This window comes from Heteronotia binoei, chromosome 3 (genome assembly GCF_032191835.1).
Source record: "Heteronotia binoei isolate CCM8104 ecotype False Entrance Well chromosome 3, APGP_CSIRO_Hbin_v1, whole genome shotgun sequence".
Classification (NCBI taxonomy): domain Eukaryota; kingdom Metazoa; phylum Chordata; class Lepidosauria; order Squamata; family Gekkonidae; genus Heteronotia; species Heteronotia binoei.
This window is the reverse complement of record NC_083225.1, coordinates 167,214,209-167,232,969: the sequence shown is the minus strand read 5'-3', so window position 1 is coordinate 167,232,969 and position 18,761 is coordinate 167,214,209. Positions and strand designations below refer to the sequence as shown.

General features: G+C 41.4%; 1 protein-coding gene across 2 annotated transcripts; it reads right to left on the bottom strand.

The window, feature by feature from the left end:
* Window positions 1–95: 95 nt before the first annotated feature.
* C3H11orf65 (chromosome 3 C11orf65 homolog) lies at window positions 96–18,227 on the bottom strand. 2 transcript variants are annotated; one of them, XM_060234848.1, is made up of 11 exons: window positions 18,190–18,227; window positions 17,900–18,063; window positions 13,768–13,834; window positions 12,693–12,810; window positions 10,965–11,057; window positions 9,429–9,482; window positions 5,036–5,236; window positions 4,080–4,213; window positions 2,189–2,359; window positions 1,921–1,976; window positions 96–822 (listed from the first exon to the last, which is right to left on the bottom strand). In XM_060234848.1, the coding sequence occupies exons 3-11, from the start codon at window positions 13,779–13,781 to the stop codon at window positions 689–691; spliced, it is 975 nt and encodes a 324-aa protein (XP_060090831.1). In that variant the 5' UTR covers window positions 13,782–13,834; window positions 17,900–18,063; window positions 18,190–18,227; the 3' UTR covers window positions 96–688. The 2 variants fall into 2 exon arrangements, with proteins under 2 accessions (XP_060090831.1, XP_060090832.1); XM_060234849.1 differs by lacking the exons at window positions 17,900–18,063; window positions 18,190–18,227 and adding an exon at window positions 14,572–14,625.
* Window positions 18,228–18,761: the final 534 nt, after the last annotated feature.

The following is an 18,761-nucleotide window of genomic DNA, read 5'->3' as shown; positions in this document are numbered from 1 at the left end:
CTAGCATATCCTGACCAGAGCTGTGAGCTAATCTGTAGCTTAAAACTAAGTGACAACTTTGTTAATTGCATGGAGAAACAAAACCTCAGACTAAATTTCTTTATCTCCAAAACATATTCTGCACTTTATTTCCTTGCAATGTAGCAGTAAAAAGGAACAAAACTAAGCTATAGGGCAAGTTGGAAGAAGCTCACCTCTGGTACTTTGTGATGGTATTAGTACCATGGACTATTTCATCCTTGTAAGGGGGCAGTCACTTTCTCTGTGGATTCCAGGTTACTTATTGGTAAAATTCTCTGTTCTTGCTTAAGGACTGTTCTTTGTCCTTAGTCTGATATAGTAGAGGAGAGCTTCCTCCCCCTGTTCTCAGCCTTATCCTAACTTCTAACTTACAACCAAGGCAGAGCAACAGTCTAATCCAATAATTTCTTCATTTAAGAATGTATAACCACATACAGCAAAGTACTATTAGAGCTGACTTCAAACTGATTTGGATATTGTATTCATGTGCCAGGAAATATAGGAATAAGGCTGACATATGCAACAACTGGGATTCTCTTTCTACATTCCACCTCCTGAACGATTTTTTGCTTGCTGAAGCTTTGTTTTACTTAGTTGAAAGAAATTACCAGTGTGATTAATACTTGTAAAGAATTTTTTCTGGCTCTTTCCCCTTTGAAATTCATCTTCATTTATACAGGGATCTTCGTACAGAGGGTTTTTTCATCAAACTTGGTGTCTGTTGAAGAGGTTCTGCTTTGTGGGCTGCCTCTTGTATCTCAGACAATTCAGAAGGTTTGTGATGCTCAGTAAACCAGAAACCTAAACATTAGAAATGGAAATGAAGGAAATCTGAATAATACAGGGCTCTGCCATCCCAAGAAGAGTTACACTCTTCTAAAGCCATCAAAATAAGTGGGTTAGAAAGGTTAACTGCTTAGAAGAGTACTATCTAACCTTTATAGAAAGTGGACCTTTGCTGTGAACAGATATGAATTCTGTACCCTTCAGAACTTATGCATATTGGCACAATAGTAACTGATATGATGCCATAGCTAACACATAAAAGGAATGTTGGACATAACATTGAGCTTCATTTTGGATTGAAACCAAACCAACTCATCCATCTCTATTCTGAACAAGGACTCTAACCCCAGCACTCAGATCATGCTGAAAGTGACATTTCCTGAACAGAGCCTGGCATTTCCCTCACCCCTGTGACTCCTATGGCCTTTCTCAAACTTAGTCTGAGAGGAGAGGACTTGCAGGAAGGAAGGTCTCCTGGCAGCAGAGTCCTCAAGTTTAGAGATGCATAATTGCTGGAACTTCTGAAGCCACAGGAAGAAAAACTACTACTACCCCACCCCACCCAAAAATGGAAATTTTGGGGGAAATTGAAATATACGCAATTCTTACTGTCCTATCAAACCTGAAACAATTTTTACTGCTTTACCAACATAAAATGCATCATCTCTAACTTACTTAGAAAAAATTGCAATATTTGACATTTATGGAATGTAAAAGTTATAAATGTCCTAGTTTTGTACAAGCAAAACTGCAAATCTATCCGGTACTTGAGAGAAAACTGCAAGATTCCCTCCCCCTTCCGTTTTTTCTGGGCCATCACTACTGTACTCAGGCTTAAGAACAAGACACTCTTCCATTGCTGCCCTGAAGCATTCATGCACTTAGGAGCAACTAATGATCCCCAGCCCACGTCTTTGGAACTGCAATTCCAGTGTCAATGGAATAGGATTCAAGCTTTGTATCAACTGAGCTTTGAATGCTGCCTACAGAAAACCTCTTTCAAATTTCTGTTTGCTGTGCACTCTAAAAGCCATTATAGATTTTAATTATATTTTCTTGTAACTTTTGAGCAGGAAATTGTATAAAGATTTGCTGACAAGAATTGTCCTGTACCTGAGAAGTCTTCTGAAAGCTTGCTCGTTCCAAGTGCTTTCCATTGCTTGACGTACCTAAACAACAACATCATACAAGTACACTCCATGAAACAGAACCATGACAAGCATAAAGTCATGTTAAGGTTTTCTTTTCCCAGAATGGATTTCAACCACACACAATGATGAAAAAGCATTGCTCCCAATACAGTCTGAAAGAAACCAGGACAGCCTTTTCAACAATAAAGAGTGAATAGAGAAGAAGAAAAGACCACTTTAAAAAAAGTTACTCTTCATAGTTGAGTGCAGTTGTCCATTTTAACATTTCATCCACTTCCCATTCCATCACGCTATCTAGTCCTTCATCTCCCAGGCAGGTGATCAATCCTTGTGTTGCTCGTTGGATTAAGAATGTTTCAGTTGGGTCCAGTGTTTTAACCTGCAGGTGTTGTCCAAAGTACCTAGGAAACAGAGACATGTTTTTTTCATTGCACTTGTGTTGCTCACTGTGTTTTCACTGCAGGTGGCAGTTTAACCTTAGGCTTACACTGCTGCTAAGATTTTAAAAAAGAGTCCATTCACAAGTCTATGACTGAATGCTGCAGTAGAATCTAATTGCCTTTTTTTTTTTTTGCTCAAAATATTTTTAAAAAATATTTTACAAGAGTAAATCATTTTGATTTTCTCTCTGGATATTGCTCAGTGTTAACCTATTATAGGAATAATAAACATTTACGATTAAAAGGGCAAAACAAAGCACGTGAGCAGCCTTTAAATGGACTTGGCTAAGAAAATAAATTAGCCCTGCAGTATTGCATTCAGATACATCTTTATTTACAAAACTGAATGCTTAAAAAAAAAACCTCAGCACTTTTACAGAGAGATGGGAGCTATGCTGGATGTTTTCCAGCAGGGAGGAACCATCACATTAAGGCAAACTATCAGGTTTTGAAGCTATCTCCAGCACTTACTCAATATTAGTGAGGTGCTGCATGAAAGAGCAACAGAATCAAGTGATGGCCAGGGTAGGCATGGCTGTGCAAGCCCTCCCAAGTGCTCACTCGGGGCAGCAGTATTTCTAGAGGCATCCATGAAATAGTTTAAGTCCAACAGCGCCTTAAGAGACCAACAAGATTTTGAGGTATAAGCTTCCAAGAGTCAAAGTCCCCTTCCTCAAAAGCTTACCCTTTGAAAACTTCACTGGTCTCAAAGGTGCTACCAGACTCAAGTCTAACTGCTCTACTACAGATCAGCACAGCTACCCTTTGAAACAATCCATAAATCTGTGTGATCTGAGAGGTGTGTCCAGCATTCCCTTAGGATACAGGGGTACACGTTTCCAGTTGCGCATAGCCACTTGCAATCTAAATTCAGGGACTGGAACTCTTGCACTGTCTTTACAAACCCCAAAAGTCCTGTATGGTAATGGGTGCCTCCATTTTGGCTCCCTGTACTTAAAGAGCAAACTGGCTTCAGTTCTGCATCAGGTTTCTGACAAAGCAGCTTGATCTGTGCATTAGCAACATCACCCAAGATTAAAGCAAACCAGCTTGAGTTGCTTCCAGCAGTGGTGCTTTCTAAGAGACAAGACACAGGCTGCTGTATTAAAGAGACAAGTTCTTGATGCAGGCTTTAGAGCTAGCATAGCCATTCTGGCGAACCTGCACTTCTGTTCTCTGTTTATATCCAGTTTATAATTTTGGAACCAGTGCTGAAGTATCCTTAAAACCAATGCTGAAATGGATCATGCCAGCACAATTTATGACCCACCAAGCAAAATGTAGCCTATCATCCATGTACAGGAGCCTGTCAGCTGCCCTGTGTTTATACTTTCAGACAGGTAGCAGGAAGGGTGGAGGCTGCCATACATGACTAGTTCACTTTATTGGGAGTAAACGCCACTAAATAGCATGGGACTGACTTCCGAGCTGCTTAGAATTGTGTCACAGTTTATGCAGCCAGCAATAAGCAGAAAGAATCAGCCAAGAATGCCACTGACAATGTAGTATTTATTTAACTTTTGGTTTATAGCAGCCTCTGCCAAACTGACCAGTAACAGAGTTTGGCAGGGATGTTTGTTAGCCTTAGTTACGATTCCACACAACTGTACGGATGCGAATTAAAACGACTGAGAAAAAAGACCTACTATCATGCATTGATCTTCCAGGAGGAGTAACTCACATTTGTTGTAGCCATTCTATTTTTCTCCTTTTTCTTTTTTTCATCATTTCTTCTTTCTTCTTCAACTTGTTACAATGAAATTCCTTTACTTTAACATTATCTTCAGCAGTTATACTGTCCAGGGCCTTCCAAAACTGAAATACATTGTTAGACTAAGTCACAAGCTGTTTCATATTAGAACTTTTCCAAGAATTTGCTGAGCCCTTTTGCTCCCTTGCTCCACCTGGGGCCTGAGGATCTCCCAGAATTACAATTCATCTCCAGACAACAGGGATCCGTTCTCATGGAGAAAATGGCTGCATTGGGGGATGGGGCTCTATGGCATCATATCCCTATTGAGCTCCCTCCTCTTCCCAAACTGCGGCTTCCGCAGGTCACATCCCCAGTTCTTTAAGAATTTCCCAGCTTGGAGGCATCAACCCCAATTTGTTGTCTCTATTCAATGCCCTCAAAGATACTTATTTTCAGCCAGAATCAAGTAACTGAAGACCCCCACCAACTGCCTCCATCAACACAACCCCACCTCTCTATATATCTGTTTACATTTTAACAAAATCCACAACACATTGTTGGGCTCTAAGTTTGGCTGCCATTTGCAGAGGAAACACTGACCGCGACAATGTCATGTTGTCTGAAATGGGACAACAATGCCTGGTTTTGGCCTTAATGCATCTGAAAATTATCTAGGTCATTTTTAAAAATTAGGGCTTGTTCTTTCACCCTAGTAAACCTTACCAATGTCTTGCAATGAACAGCAAGTGTTTGTGAGAACAGCATTCACTATGGGAGTTAGCCATGTTGGTTTACAAAAGCAACTGAAACAAGATTATAGAAAACCGCAGGAGCTCTGAGAACGCTTCAGGTGTAAGTAAGAGCGAGCATATTGTAAGAGGGGGCTGTACTGGTATTTCTGTAGAAGACAATAATAAAAGAGGCAAATTGAATGATTTCCTTACCCTGGGGGAAAGAAGTCTCCAGCCATTATTCTCTAGCCGTTGGTACCACCCGCACAAGTCCTCCTTATTGTCTCCCTGGGACTTTCCTCGTTGCGCCTTTAAGACTGAAAGCTGTGCATAGTTTTTAGGACTGTTAGCACACATATCCACAATAGGTCTGTGGGTAAATACTTTGTAATATATGCATGGAGGGAACTTTGCCTGCAAAGAAATAGCCATTTTAAAAATGAGAAATCTGATTCATATTTGTTCTTTTATTTATTTATTTATTGGTGTTATTTATAGCCAGCCTTTCTCATTGGGACTCAAGGCAGTTTAGACAGAGTGAGTCAATACAACCAACAAGATGGGACATGCAATAAACAATGAAATAGGATTTTTGTTGTGGAACCAACCAGAAGTCTAAAAACAGAACTGAAGCAAAGTATTAACATGTCACATTAACATGTCACATTAAATGATGCAAAATCACACAACAGGATCTAGCCCACAGCAAACTATACACAATAGTACTGATAATAGTCCCCAATAATTTATCCAAGTAACGTTGTGAACCTTTTGTATAGAGGTACCCTGTCACCTGTGTAGAAAAGCCTTCTTGAATAATTCAGTTTTGCACAGTTTGCAGAAAGCTATTACAGTAACCAAATGTGTTAAAGCAGTTTTAAAATTCCCTGTGCATCTCTATGGATTGAGATAAAATTAATTCAAAGTAGGGCATTCCCTCTGGAATTAGAATAGAATGTATTCCCAGATAAGGCCTGCCTGTTTGCCAGAGCCTTTGACAAAGTTTGACTGGCAGGCAACATTTAAGGGAGGGGTGGGAGGGAGAGATATTTTTTTTTTGTTAGTATTAACTGAAAATGCTTTTAGCTATTGTTGTAAGCCACCTTGAACAATGAGGAAAAGCAAAATGTAAATGTTTAAATGAACAATATCTATCCACCACCCCATCCAGACATGGAGAATGTTACTATCGTTCCTGTTTTAAAGACTGGAGAACTGAGGCCACAGAAAGTGACTTCACAAGTGCACTTTACAAACATGCAAGGGTGATGCGATGGTATTCCTCTTGAGAAGTGCCTATTCAGACTGGGATTGGGGACTGCTAGGCTGAAATCCTTCTCCTCACCTGCTAACCTTTCATGCAGAGGGAAGGTTTTTCTTTCCATGGCAGAATTTTAAAACATGCCCCCTGACTGCAATCTGAAGTAGAAAAGTCCAGGTGCATGCCTGAATTGGATCAAGCTCAATTAGTGAATCGGACCTTCCAGCTCAGAGGCCACAGTGCATATAATGGTTGACTTGCCTCCCCTGGGGCACCCACCATCTCATCACCCTTACTGGGAGAAAAGCAGGATCTCCTAGACCGGAGACACCATTTGGTCAATAGTGGATCTTTCCAGTCTTCACTGAGGAAATTTTTCTTGCATTTCCCCTGTAGTTCTCTCTAAAATCTAGCAACCTCAAGCATGGGCCTGGGGGAATGTCTGGACTGCAAATTCACTAGTCCAAATATGAGTTCCAAGTAAATAGCTTATTTATAGAGTACAGAGATGGGGGGAAGGATTCAAAGGGCCAGTTCAAAAGATGCTATCTTGATTATACATTTGAAAATCTAGGAAGGTTCTCAGTATATTGACATGTGCATAACTGAGATGAATTCCTTTCAGGCAAAAACCTCTTTACTTTACTTTACTTTACTTTATTCGATTTATATCCCGCCCTACCCCACCGAGGTGGGCTCAGGGCGGCTTACAACAATAAAAGCTAACAACTGGGGGTTGGGGACAGCAGTCCCTTTTGACTCTGTTAACTCAGGGAAAGGAAGAGGGGCAAGAGCATTTGATCAATCACCTTGTAGAAGTGGTTGCCAATCCATTGCATTTATGTATTTCATTGATAGTCCACCTTTCCCACAGTCTCAAGACAGATGACAGAAAAACTGAAAGTGTAAAATATTATGTGCACAGCCATCTACCTGACACACTACTGTTTTAAGGTGTAGCAATGTCCTGCCAGTGAAGGCTTCCTAGTCTGTATGCATTTATTTATTTAACTTCAACAACACTCTACCTTCCACCTCCAATGAGGAGCCAATGTGGCTTATGACTGGAAAACTGGGCTAAAATCAATACAATGAATTTTAACAGGGATAAATGTAAAGTTCTGCATTTAGGTAGGAAAAATCCAATGCATGGTTATAGGATGGGGGGAGACTTGTCTTAGCAGTAGTATGTGTGAAAAGAATCTAGGGGTCTTAGTGGCTCATACACTGAACATGAGTCAACAGTGTGATGCGGTGGCTGGGCTGTATCAACAGAAGTATAGTGTCCAGATCATGTGATGTGATGGTATCACTTTACTCTGCTCTGGTAAGACCTCACCTGAAGTATTGTGTTCAGTTTTGGGCACCACATTTTAAGAAGGATATAGACAAGTTGGAACGGGTCCAGAGGAGGGCGACGAAGATGGTGAGGGGTCTGGAGACCAAGTCCTATGAGGAAAGGCTGAAGGAGCTGGGGATGTTTAGCCTGGAGAGGAGGCGGCTGAGAGGTGATATGATCACCATCTTCAAGTACTAGAAGGGCTGTCATATAGAGGATGGTGTGGAATTGTTTTTCATTTTATTCAATTTATATCTGTGGCCCCAGAAGGTAGGACCAGAACCAATGGGTTGAAATTAAAAGAGTTTCCGGCTCAACATTAGGAAGAACTTTCTGACCATTAGAGCGGTTCCTCAGTGGAACAGGCTTTCTCGGGAGGTGGAGGGCTCGCCTTCCTTGGAGGTTTTTAAACAGAGGCTAGATGGCAATGAAGATCCTGTGAATTTTGGGGGAGGTGTTTGTGAGTTTCCTGCATTGTCCAGGGGGTTGGATTAGATGACCCTAGAGGTTCCTTCCAACTCTATGATTCTATGATGCTCTTCTCTCTTCCGTGGTATCCTCATAATAACCCCATAAAGGTAGGTTAGGTTTAGAGTTTGTGATTGGGCCAAAACCACCCAGCAAGCTTCCGTGCCTCCAGATCCCCCATATCCTTGGCTGACAGACTAACTAGTATACCATGCTGGCACCACATGACTAAACCAATGAGTATGTTTGTCATATGTAAAGCAGCCACAAATCTTATGTAAAGGGAAAATATGGCCCAACTTGCAGAGCTGTTTAAACCAGTCTATCTGGCCTGTCAAAACCTTCGGTGGGTGATATTTATTCATATATTTTACAAAATTTATAAAGGTAAAGGTAGTCCCCTGTGCAAGCACCAGTCATTTTCGACTCTAGGGTGACGTTGCTTTCACAGCAGACTTTTTACAAGGTGGTTTGACATTGCCTTCCCCAGTCACCTACACTTTCCCCCCAGCAAGCTGGGTACTCATTTTACCGACCTCGGAAGGATGGAAGGCTGAGTCAACCTCAAGCCGGCTACCTGAACCAGCTTTCGCTGGGATTGAACTCAAGTCATGAGCAGAGGGCTCCAACTGCAGTACTGCAGCTTTACCACTCTACGCCACAAAATTTATATCCCAGTTTTAATATTTATTTTATTTACACCATTGTATAATTTAAGTAGTTAATGTAGTTATGCATTTTATGTAATTCATGTAGATTTTTGACCGTCCTTCCCGACAGCCAGGCTCAGGGCGGTTAACAAGAGGATTATAGTTCACAAATAAATAAAACCAAAATAAATAGAACAATAAAAACATTACAGTACTCAAGAAGCTGGAGTCTGAATCCTGGTGCTGCTGCTATCTCACCATCTCTCTACCCTTGCAAGGCTACCAAATGAAAATGTATGTAATAAAACCACATTTTAAAACCAACCAAAAAGAACTATTATCCTATAGAGGTAGAGTCTTGGCTGAATGGCTGCTTCCATATAAGAGGTGGCATATTGTAGTGGTTGTAAGTGACCCAGGAAGTCTCTGCTTCAAAGCTTACTTCACTTATGAACTTACCAGATGGTCTTCAGTAAAGTTACTTCTCTCACCCTCCCCGCCCCATCCCTTTGCATATAGGGATAATATTAAATGTACCTTATCTCAGTAGAATTCTTTGAAAATTAATATGAAATATTCTGAAATAATATGAAATATTCTGAACACTCGAAATATTGCATCTCTGCTTGTCAAATACAAAGCACAAGAGGGTGAGAAATACTCATGCTAATTATGGAGTAGCCTTCAGGCTGCTTGCCATTTAGATGGACTGAGGTGCTAAATTGCTCTAACCAAGTCCAAGGAATCCTGACTCCTCCCCCCCCCCTTAACCTTTAACGCTCAAGACCTTTTTAAACAACAGATTTCAAAAGATAAAGAATAAAAAAGTGAAATATTTTCATTTACTGCATTTGTACTCTTCAAAATCATCATACAATTCATACCTACCCCACCTAGTCTGAATCTGATATGAACCCCAGCTGCAGCATCCAAGTATTCTGCCTGCAACCAAAAGAAAAGAAGAATATGGCCTTTTGATTATGAGATTCTTGGAGAACAGACTTGTCAGTACTGAGCGCTGTAGAGGAGATTTCTTACACTGGGGTCCAGGGACCATGGGGGGTTATTCCTGAACTCACCTGGTTAACATCAAAATAGAACGTTCTAAAAAAAAAAAACAACTGGGTCAGGGACTCCTCACCCCAGGAGACAGCACAGAATCTGCTTTCCCCTCTTGAAGGCTGCCGCCGCCTAATCTTCCCTCTAAGCTACAGAATCTTGTGAGCAAAAATTCTACTTTGTGAGCTACTGACATTAAAATTGTGAGCTACTGCATAAATTAGTGTGCTCTGGGGTTATCCTTCCTGAGCGAAGACAAAAATGTATGAGCTGGAGGCTAAAAATCTGTGAGCTAACTCACACTAACTCAGCTTAGGGGAACGCTGCTGTTACCAAGCTTCCAAATCACCTCAAAGCACAAGCCAGAAAGCACACTGATTTGTTCTTGGCTCCAAGGAAGTTCAGTCCTAATGCAGTCATGGTTACTTCAGATAAAATTGATCTGATTTATTTTCTAACACAAATAATTTCAGTACAGAGAGAGAGAGAACCACTTTGAATCCTGAAGAAAATAACAGCCAATGGCAATTTTCAGTTGAAAACAGGTGTTATTTTCTTTCTTTTTTGGTATTTTGTATAATTGTGTGTGTGCATGTGTTTTTGCACCTAGAAGTCATATCAACCTCTAATGACTGACTCCTACTGGGGGCCTGGAAGATATTCAGAGAGGTGGCTGAATAGAGCCTGCCCCTGTCCTCTTGGCTGGGTATTTCAAACAAGTCCCCCATACAAGTACTAACCACAGTTGACCCTGCTTAACTTCTGAGATCTGAAGAGATCGGACTTGCCTGGGCTATCCAGGGCAGGTTTTGTCTCTCTATGAGCTCTGAAATTTTCCCCAGACCCATTTGTAACTACTGTTTGACTGGCCTCTAGAAGTTAACCAATAAGGAAGCTTTGTGCTGTCTCTGGTGTAAAAATCCCAGGACAGGGCCTTGAGACTTGTGGCCCCACAGAATCAGTTAATCCTGAGACCTGGATGGATGGACAACACAATCAGTTTTCTTAAACTTGGTTTTCAGGGATGGCTGATAAGGGTCTCATACTATTGTTTTGAAGATGAGGGGAAGAAAGAAGCCATCACAGGAGCTCCATGACTTGACAGAAATGCTTTGACGAGGGGCTGTCCAGTGAATGCTGGATTGGGAGGTGAGGAAGGCGAAAATATCTGAATTGAAAGGATGAAGGGTGCTGGTTACTCAAGTCTGAAATATGATGTTGCAGACTACTACTTACCTACATATCCCTTTTAATCCTGAGTATAGCCATGTGATTAATTGCTGTTCTAATATAGAGACCTAAATTGGACAAGACATTGGGGCCATAAGATGTCTCAACAAATGTCCTCATCAATTTCACACTTACCTCTTTAGGTTCAATGTACCTCATCAGACGTGCAGGCTCCCCACATTGCTTAAAGCCTATTAGGTCTTTATAGTACTCAAACACACCGACATCCTGCCCGAGAGACAATACAGCTATCACTGCTAGGTTCTCTGTCCCATTTTGTGTACGATACTATATCAGATAGTGGCTGTTCCCTGTGTGACTTAAGAAACCAATAAAAACCAAGTCAGCCACAGATATGGTAGAGGTGTCTACACACAGAGGGGGGGGGGGAGTCCTCCAAATTTAAGCAGCAAACAAAAGACATATATGCACACCAACACTGAAAGCAGCTAAAGGAGGATGGAGAAATTCAGCCTACTCATGCTCCTGAGAGTTCATAATATATTCAAGAGATTGTGAAGGGATTTACAAATTGTTTCCCCCCCCCCTTCCTGCAATTCCCTGTCAAATTGCATGGCATAATGCACAGCCTCACACACTGAAATGCAGGGAGGCTGGATGGCATCAGTGCTTCAGGGTGGCACCCTCTTGAAGTCATCATTCAGTTACATAGAACAAACAGTGCCCAACATAGTCTCTCTGATTTCACGAAGCGTCAGGAGAAGGAACAAACAAATGGGCTTTGTAGTCAGTTCAAGTGATAAAGTAAATCCACATCTGACAAAACATGAGGGTTTTTTTTTTTAAATGAACTCAAAGGCCAATTTACAAAAACAAGAAACTGGGCTTTGTTTTTTCTCATTTGTGTAACAGTTTTCTACCTATCCAGACTGAATTCATTTGCCTGAGCAGTTCTCTGAAGCTCCTGCTGTTTAAGCCAGCAAAAAACAGAGAGGTGGGTTGGACGAAAGCCGAATTCACTCAAAAGCTTAACATTTTGTTCATCAACAAAACTGGGGAAATGGGCAAGTACCACCACTTGTCCATGTATCTGGACTTCAATAGTACAATGAAAAGACATCAGATTTGCACAGTGCAGACTGAGAAAATGTCCGATTAATCAAAGCTATTTCTCCATTCACCAATTGGTTGGCCTTTGTGTTAGTCACAAAGTGACCACCCCCATATACTAAGAAATGGGGGGTGGTTTAAAAATCTGAACAAACATTTAAACAAGTTGTGGATGGAGCAGTTTTCAGTACAGTCGGTATATGTCTAAGAACAAGAGCAGATGAAGCATCAGAAAGACCAACATGTTCTTTTTTTTCAGTGCAAATTATATGCAGCCTGAGGCCACATGCTGGGTTGAGGGTTGCCAGGTCCCTCACCATTGCAGCAGGGGGATTTGGGGAGCGTTCCAGGGGTGGGCAGGATGTTGCATGCGATGTCCCTGACACAATGACGTCACCTGGAAGTGACCTCACTGCATTAGTGACATCATACGTAACACTCTGGTTCTGGTACAAAATTCTATGGTTTTTTTTCTTCAAAACCATAGTTTGCCCCCAAACCGGAGCATTCCTACATGAAGTCCCTAGTGCGATGATGTCACCCAGAAGTGTTTTGGGGTGGGGTTTCCCCTGCTGGACAGCAGTGGATCAAAGCTCCCAAAAGCAGGGGAACCCCCTCTGGGACCTGGGGGTTGGCAACCTTAGCTGGCCTAAACCACAGGCTTTTGAACATTTCTAACAGGACTCAGCCAACAGACATTTTGAATAGTGACTTTACAGTTACTGAAGATTTCATTATTTGTTTCTGAACCCAACACTCAGGCATTTTCAAAAAGTGGCACTTCTGACTCACCAGCCATCTTTTCCAGCATCTTTGAATTATGTTTGCTGCTTTTTCCCTTTTTTGTTCTTCCTCATAATAGTAGAAATCTGCAAGAGCCTCCGCCTCACCCATAGGTTTTAAAAATCTCCTAAAAGAATATAGTTCAGGAATATCATTCACAGTGATTACTGAGAATCATTTTCAAAATTCTTTTGCTTTGGCTAACGTTTAAAATTTGGTAAGATAGCTGTGTTGATCAGCTGTTATTATAGAAAGCAAAAAATGTACCGGTAATTGTTTCATAATGTGAGATATGAACATATATCCAGAAAGCCAAGGTAACTTTGAGAAACATACACATATGTAAAATATCCCTTGCAGTTAGGGCCCCAAGAAAAGCATTTAATTCAGGCATTCTTAAAAATCACAAATTATTGTCCTCATTAAACTTCAGTTACTAATGAAGTGGTTTTAGTGGCCAAGACTCCTTTTATGGATGCTTTCACTACTGATATCTAGAATGGAATTTAAACACAATGAATAGAAAAGCTAAGAGCAGTAAACTAAATTTTGCATCAGTACCTTAAAAGCACAGGTCATTTTGTAGAAAAATAGATGGTGGAGCTCATCCAGGAATTGTTATGCAGCTGCACCTATTATTCAATGGACAAGGTGGGGAGGAGGAGGGGGATCCCTCAGAAAGGTTCAGGAGCTGTGCTCCTGTGAGCTCCTGCTGAATCCGAGGCCTGCCTAAAAGAGTGTCATCTGCTTTCTGTATCAGATCCATACCATTTGGAGGTGATACAATGGAATTAAAAGGCTTACAAATAACCAGGCCTTATGCACGTTATCTCAAATGTAAATTCTAGTAAATTTAACAGGGTTGACTGGTCAAGAGTCTATAAGACTGCGGCCATGGAGGCTAATCCTAGCCATTTTTACTCAATAGTAAACCCTACTGAATTTAACAGGATTGATTATGCACACTAAAAAAGGCATATAATTTACTAAACACAGTGAAGTTTTTCTCTGAATAAACATGCACAGAATCACACTCTTTGTCTTATCTGTTAGGAATATGGGACTCATTCAATTACAGCCTTACTCCGGTTTAGTCATGGCACTGATTCTTCTTGTTCAGCTTGCTGGGAGATGCTTGGTGCTGGATTATCCTATAAAATAATAAATTACATGGATTATAATTCCTGATCAGGATCCATGGTGCTCATTCCCCTGATTTATCCCTTTTATTAACACTGCATGCCTGGAATAGGAAGACAGAGCTGCAAAGGCTGCAGAGTTATGTTGCTGTGTTAACTGTTTGGGCAAAACTGCATAAGAAATCATCTTCCCATCTATCACTAGAAAGTAAGTAAGTAAGTAAGTAAATTTATTTTTGTATCCCGCCCTCCCCCTGCCAAAGGAAGGCTCAGGGAGGCTCACAGACATGGAGCAACCATGTCATATATGAGATGTCTAGATGGCTAGAAATCAATTTAGCCTGGTTCTATCTTGAAAGCGAGCTGAAAGAGGGTGGTTTTGCAAGCCCTGCGAAACTGATTCAGGTCCCGCAGGGCTCCCACCACCTCTGAAAGTTGATTCCACCATCGGGGGGCCATAGCTGAGAAGGCTTGCTCCCTCGTTATTTTCAATCTAGCCTCTCTTGGCCCAGGGATTTTTAAAAGGTTTTGGGAACTAGATCTCAGTGCTCTCTGGGGAACATATGGGGAGAGGCGGTCCCTAAGGTAGGCAGGTCCTCGGCCATATAGGGCTTTAAAGGTAATAACCAGCACCTTATAGCGAAATGTATACATGCATGTCATATTAAATTATTATACAATAGTCAAAAAATAGTCAAACAAATGTCAAAACATCATAAACAGAACACTCAGCCCAATCTGTCCAATACATTAATAGAAGACCAACAAGGTTCAGAACATGTCTGTTAGATTTCCAGGTTCTCAAAACTCTAGAGCCTTGTTACAACATTTAAAAGACCAACAGGTGAGCTTAATTAAGCCAATGGAAGCATAGTTAAGGGGCCCCTAACTAAAGAAATTGGCCTGTAGTCCTAAAGAGTTATCCAGAATAGGTTGTTAATAAGGCTAGAAACAGGGTTAATTCGTGTAATAGGAAAACTTTTTTAGAATATAAAAAGAGGAACAAACAGAGGAAGATCACTTGTGCATTTCAGTATTCCTCCTTGTCAAAAGGAATACAACAAAGTATTAACAGAAATTTGCATGTGGTAGAGTATCATCCAGGATGTAATACCCCACCAAATATTGGCTGGAGACAGGAAAAAATATCAGAAATTACACTGTGAGAACAGATGTACTTGCCAAGGCACCAGAAACTAATAATATGCCTATAGGGTTCCATCAGTGTAAAAGATGCCAGGCATGCAAGCTTATGATTGAGGGTAGAACATATTTTGAATTAATAAACTCTTTAGGACTACAGGCCAATTTTTTTGCAAGTTGTAAAACTTCCAATGTAATTTATTTAGCACTTTGTGTTTGCCAGAAAAATATGTGGGATCTATTACAATTAAGGCCTGGGTGTTAGAGCATAAATCTAGACTTTCTAGACTGAAAGAGAATGTCCCTATGGGAGAACACTTTAGATCTACAGGACATAGGACAGGGAATTTAAAATTTTGTGTGATTTTTGCACAAAGTAAGTCATTTCAGAGACTGGATATATAGAGATGTCTTTTACAGAGAGAAGCAAGGTTCATCTATGATTTAAAAACATTTGAACCTATGGGATTGAACAGGGCAATTGTATTTTGATAAATTGCTTGTTTGGTGTTTTTTGTATGTATAGTTAGCTTGAACATGTATAGTTAGGGGTTCTTTAATTATGCTTCTGTTGGCTTAATGAAGCTCAGCTGCTGGTCTTTTAAATGTTGTAACAAGGTGCTAGAGTTTTGACAACCTGGAAATCTAAGAAGTGTTCTGAACCTTGTTGGTCTACTATGAATGCATTGTACAGATTGGGGTGAGTGTTCTGTTTATGATGTTTTGACATTTGTTTGACTATTTTTGACTATTGTATAACAATTTAATATGACATGTATGTATATATTTCTATTTCCAGTGATAAATAAACCTCCAAACTGAAGAAAGATGGATGAAACATCTTGATATCTAAAACAGACGTCTTTGGAACGGCTTCCTTTAGTTCTATGAACTAAATACTGGAATACTGTTACTCCTTTGTGATTGGAAAGACTGTTTTTGAACTGTCTTCTGTGAATATCTTTTTGCTACATGCTCTTGTTTATTTGAAGTTCTATGTGCAGGCTTTGTCAGAACACCACTGACCTCTACATTACACTGTCTTCTTGTTTAAATTGATGGTGTCTCTTAGCAATTTTTTATTTACACAACCTCCAGTTGAGGGCTGGAGTTCTCCTGAAATTACAACTGATCTCCAGAACACATAATCACTTATTATTTATTTAAAACATTTATTCAACTTCCCCCAGAGCAAATGGCTGCTCTGGAAGGTGGACTGGGTGGCATTATACTCTGTCAAGATCCCTCTTTTCCCTAAAACCCACTCCTCCAGGCTCCGCCCTCAAATCTCCAGGTATTTCTGGACCTGGACTTGACAACCCAGGGACTGGTGGAGGGGCTCTAGCCTCTCTGGATGTAATGCTTTTTACTCTGATGGCCCTTTACTTTTCACAGACAGAAATTGCAAACAGGAGGAAATGTTCAATTTCATCTGGTTCTACTTAAGCCACCCCTGATGCAGTCAGGTCACTTCATGAATCATCTGCAGAGTCATTTGCCCAGAGATCACAGAAGTGAGGGAAAGACCCCTTGGCCTTTATCACTGGCGAAGGCTGCTGGGAGGGTGTACCCACTCCTTTGCAAGAAAAACACAATAGAAAGGGAAACCAGCCAGGCTCCAGCTATAAACCAGAGAAGCAGCTCCAGGGAGTATAATTCCCTCCGTGAAAGAACTGCTCCATTGGTGGTCTTCAGACTGCAGGGAATATTCTGGCTACTATCACTTGCCAGAGGAATTAGGGCCATATAAGAGGGAAGATCAACCTGGACCAATTGTGCATATATTCTAAATGTGCAGCTAATCTCCCTTTCCCTGAAGTATCTTTTCATTTTTGACTTCAGACCTGAAGGCAGGGCAGGGCTGTTGCATTACTGATGTCAGCAGCTTTGGGAAATAATTGTCCAGAAGGCAGGACTTAAATATATCAAATAAGTAAGATCCACATGTGTGAGAAATTCAGGGCTGCAGCCACAGAGGAGAAGGGAGGAACTTCGGGGCCTGTCTCCTCTAAGATACTCAAGTCCCCTCTCTGACTAATCAGATTTCATTAAAATAATTTATAATAATAATAACTTTTTATTTACCGGTATATCCCGCCCTCCCCGCCAAGAGGTCTGTTGTTAATGAGAGGTCTGTTGATGGTTACTAGCCATGGTAACTTAAAAAGAACCTCCACGAACAAAGGCAATAAGATAGAATAGCTAAGAGGCAACACTTGGAAGAAGGGAATTTCTAGACTTCTATATCATTTGCTGGACTTCCAAGGCTACTGGTTTTTCAGTGTTCTTATGGAGCTCTTATGTAGTTATATACAAATACATTCCCACCCTTCTGGACAAACAAGAAGGAATTATCCCCCCTTTCTTCACAAGAACGAAACCTTTTCTTTTCTTTTTGTATGTGCATGTGTGCACCTGGAAGTTCCTGGCAGTCTCCAGTGACTAAACCTTTCCTTAATGCCCAAGATATAAAGGCAGCAGATGAGTTCCACACAGTAAGCAGTTATATCTCGTTACACAATTCAGTAATTTAAACCAGATTCATCTCCCTATGTTTATGTTCTGTCTGTGCAGTTCTGCACCTACCCCAGGGGTGGCCAAACTGTGGCTCAAGAGTCCCATGTGTCTCTTTCACACACATTGTGTGGCTCCTGAAGCCCCCTCCCGCCCTGTTGACCAGCTTGGAGGAGGCATTTGCTTCTTTAAACCACTTCTCCAAGCCAAGCCAGCTAGCGAGAGTGCTACTTGGAGAATGCATTTAAAGTTGCTTTCTTTCCACCTCTCCCTCCCTCTCCTCCATCTATTGGCCAGCCTGCCAGCCTTCCTGTCTTGCAGCTCTCAAACATCTGATAGTCATGTTTTGTGGCTCTCAAATATCTGACATTTATTGTATCTGGCTCTTACGGTAAGCAAGTTTGGCCACCGCTGACCTACCCCCTGGATCCATAGGCCTCTTTCGGCACTTTCCCAGCTCAAGAAATGCAGACAGTGAAGGAAGATTTCTTTTGCAGATATCAGCAACCAGCTCTCGCTTTTCCCATTCTCAGTATACCTGAAAACATAGGCAACCGACCCCCTCCTACAGTGGGTCACCGAATCTGGAAAAAATATATAAGGGAGAGAAGTCTTTGTGCCTCTCGTCTAAGGAAATTTGAGACAAGGGGTATGCAAGGTCTCCCTCCCTGGACAGTCCCACGCAGTCGACCCCTCCCCCGGGTTGTTACCGTGAGCTCTACCTGAAGGAAGTCGAGTCTTACCGTCTGTTTGTTTCCGGTTGCCATAGTAACCCTTGAGCGCCTGGGCCCGACTAAGGCCTGTCAGCGAGTCTTAACGAAACAGGTTTAGAAAGGGAAGGCGGAAGGCAGCAAGTAGTAGAAACAAACAGCAACAAACCAGCTTCGGTAATCACGTCAAGGATGGGGCTATATCAGGGTTGGCTAAACTTGCTTAACGCAAGAGCCACGTAGAATAAAGGTCAGGTGTTTGAGAGCTAGAAGACATGAATGTCAAATGGAAGGAAAGGACAGGAAGGAAAATAGATGGAGAGAGAAGTGGAAGGAAAGCAACTTTAACTGCATTTTCCAAGCTGCCAGCTGGCTTGGAGAAGTGATTTAAAGAGAGAAATGCTTTCTCCAAGCTGGCCAATAGGGCGGTGGGGGCTTCGAGAGCCACACAGTATGTGTGAAAGAGCCAACGTATGGCTCCCGACTCTCGGTTTGGCCACCCCTGGGCTATATGATTCACAGTCACTTGGATAAATTATTAGGGGCTGTGGTCTGTTAGGGATGCCAGTAGG

Bases quoted from the DNA above. Each gene is read 5' to 3' on its own strand.
- C3H11orf65 (XM_060234848.1), bottom strand. The intron at 9,483-10,964 runs GTAAGTGTGAAA...TTTTGGTTGCAG, and splicing joins GGTACATTGAACCTAAAGAG to GCAGAATACTTGGATGCTGC. The intron at 2,360-4,079 runs GTGAGTTACTCC...TCTGTTTCCTAG, and splicing joins ATAGAATGGCTACAACAAAT to GTACTTTGGACAACACCTGC.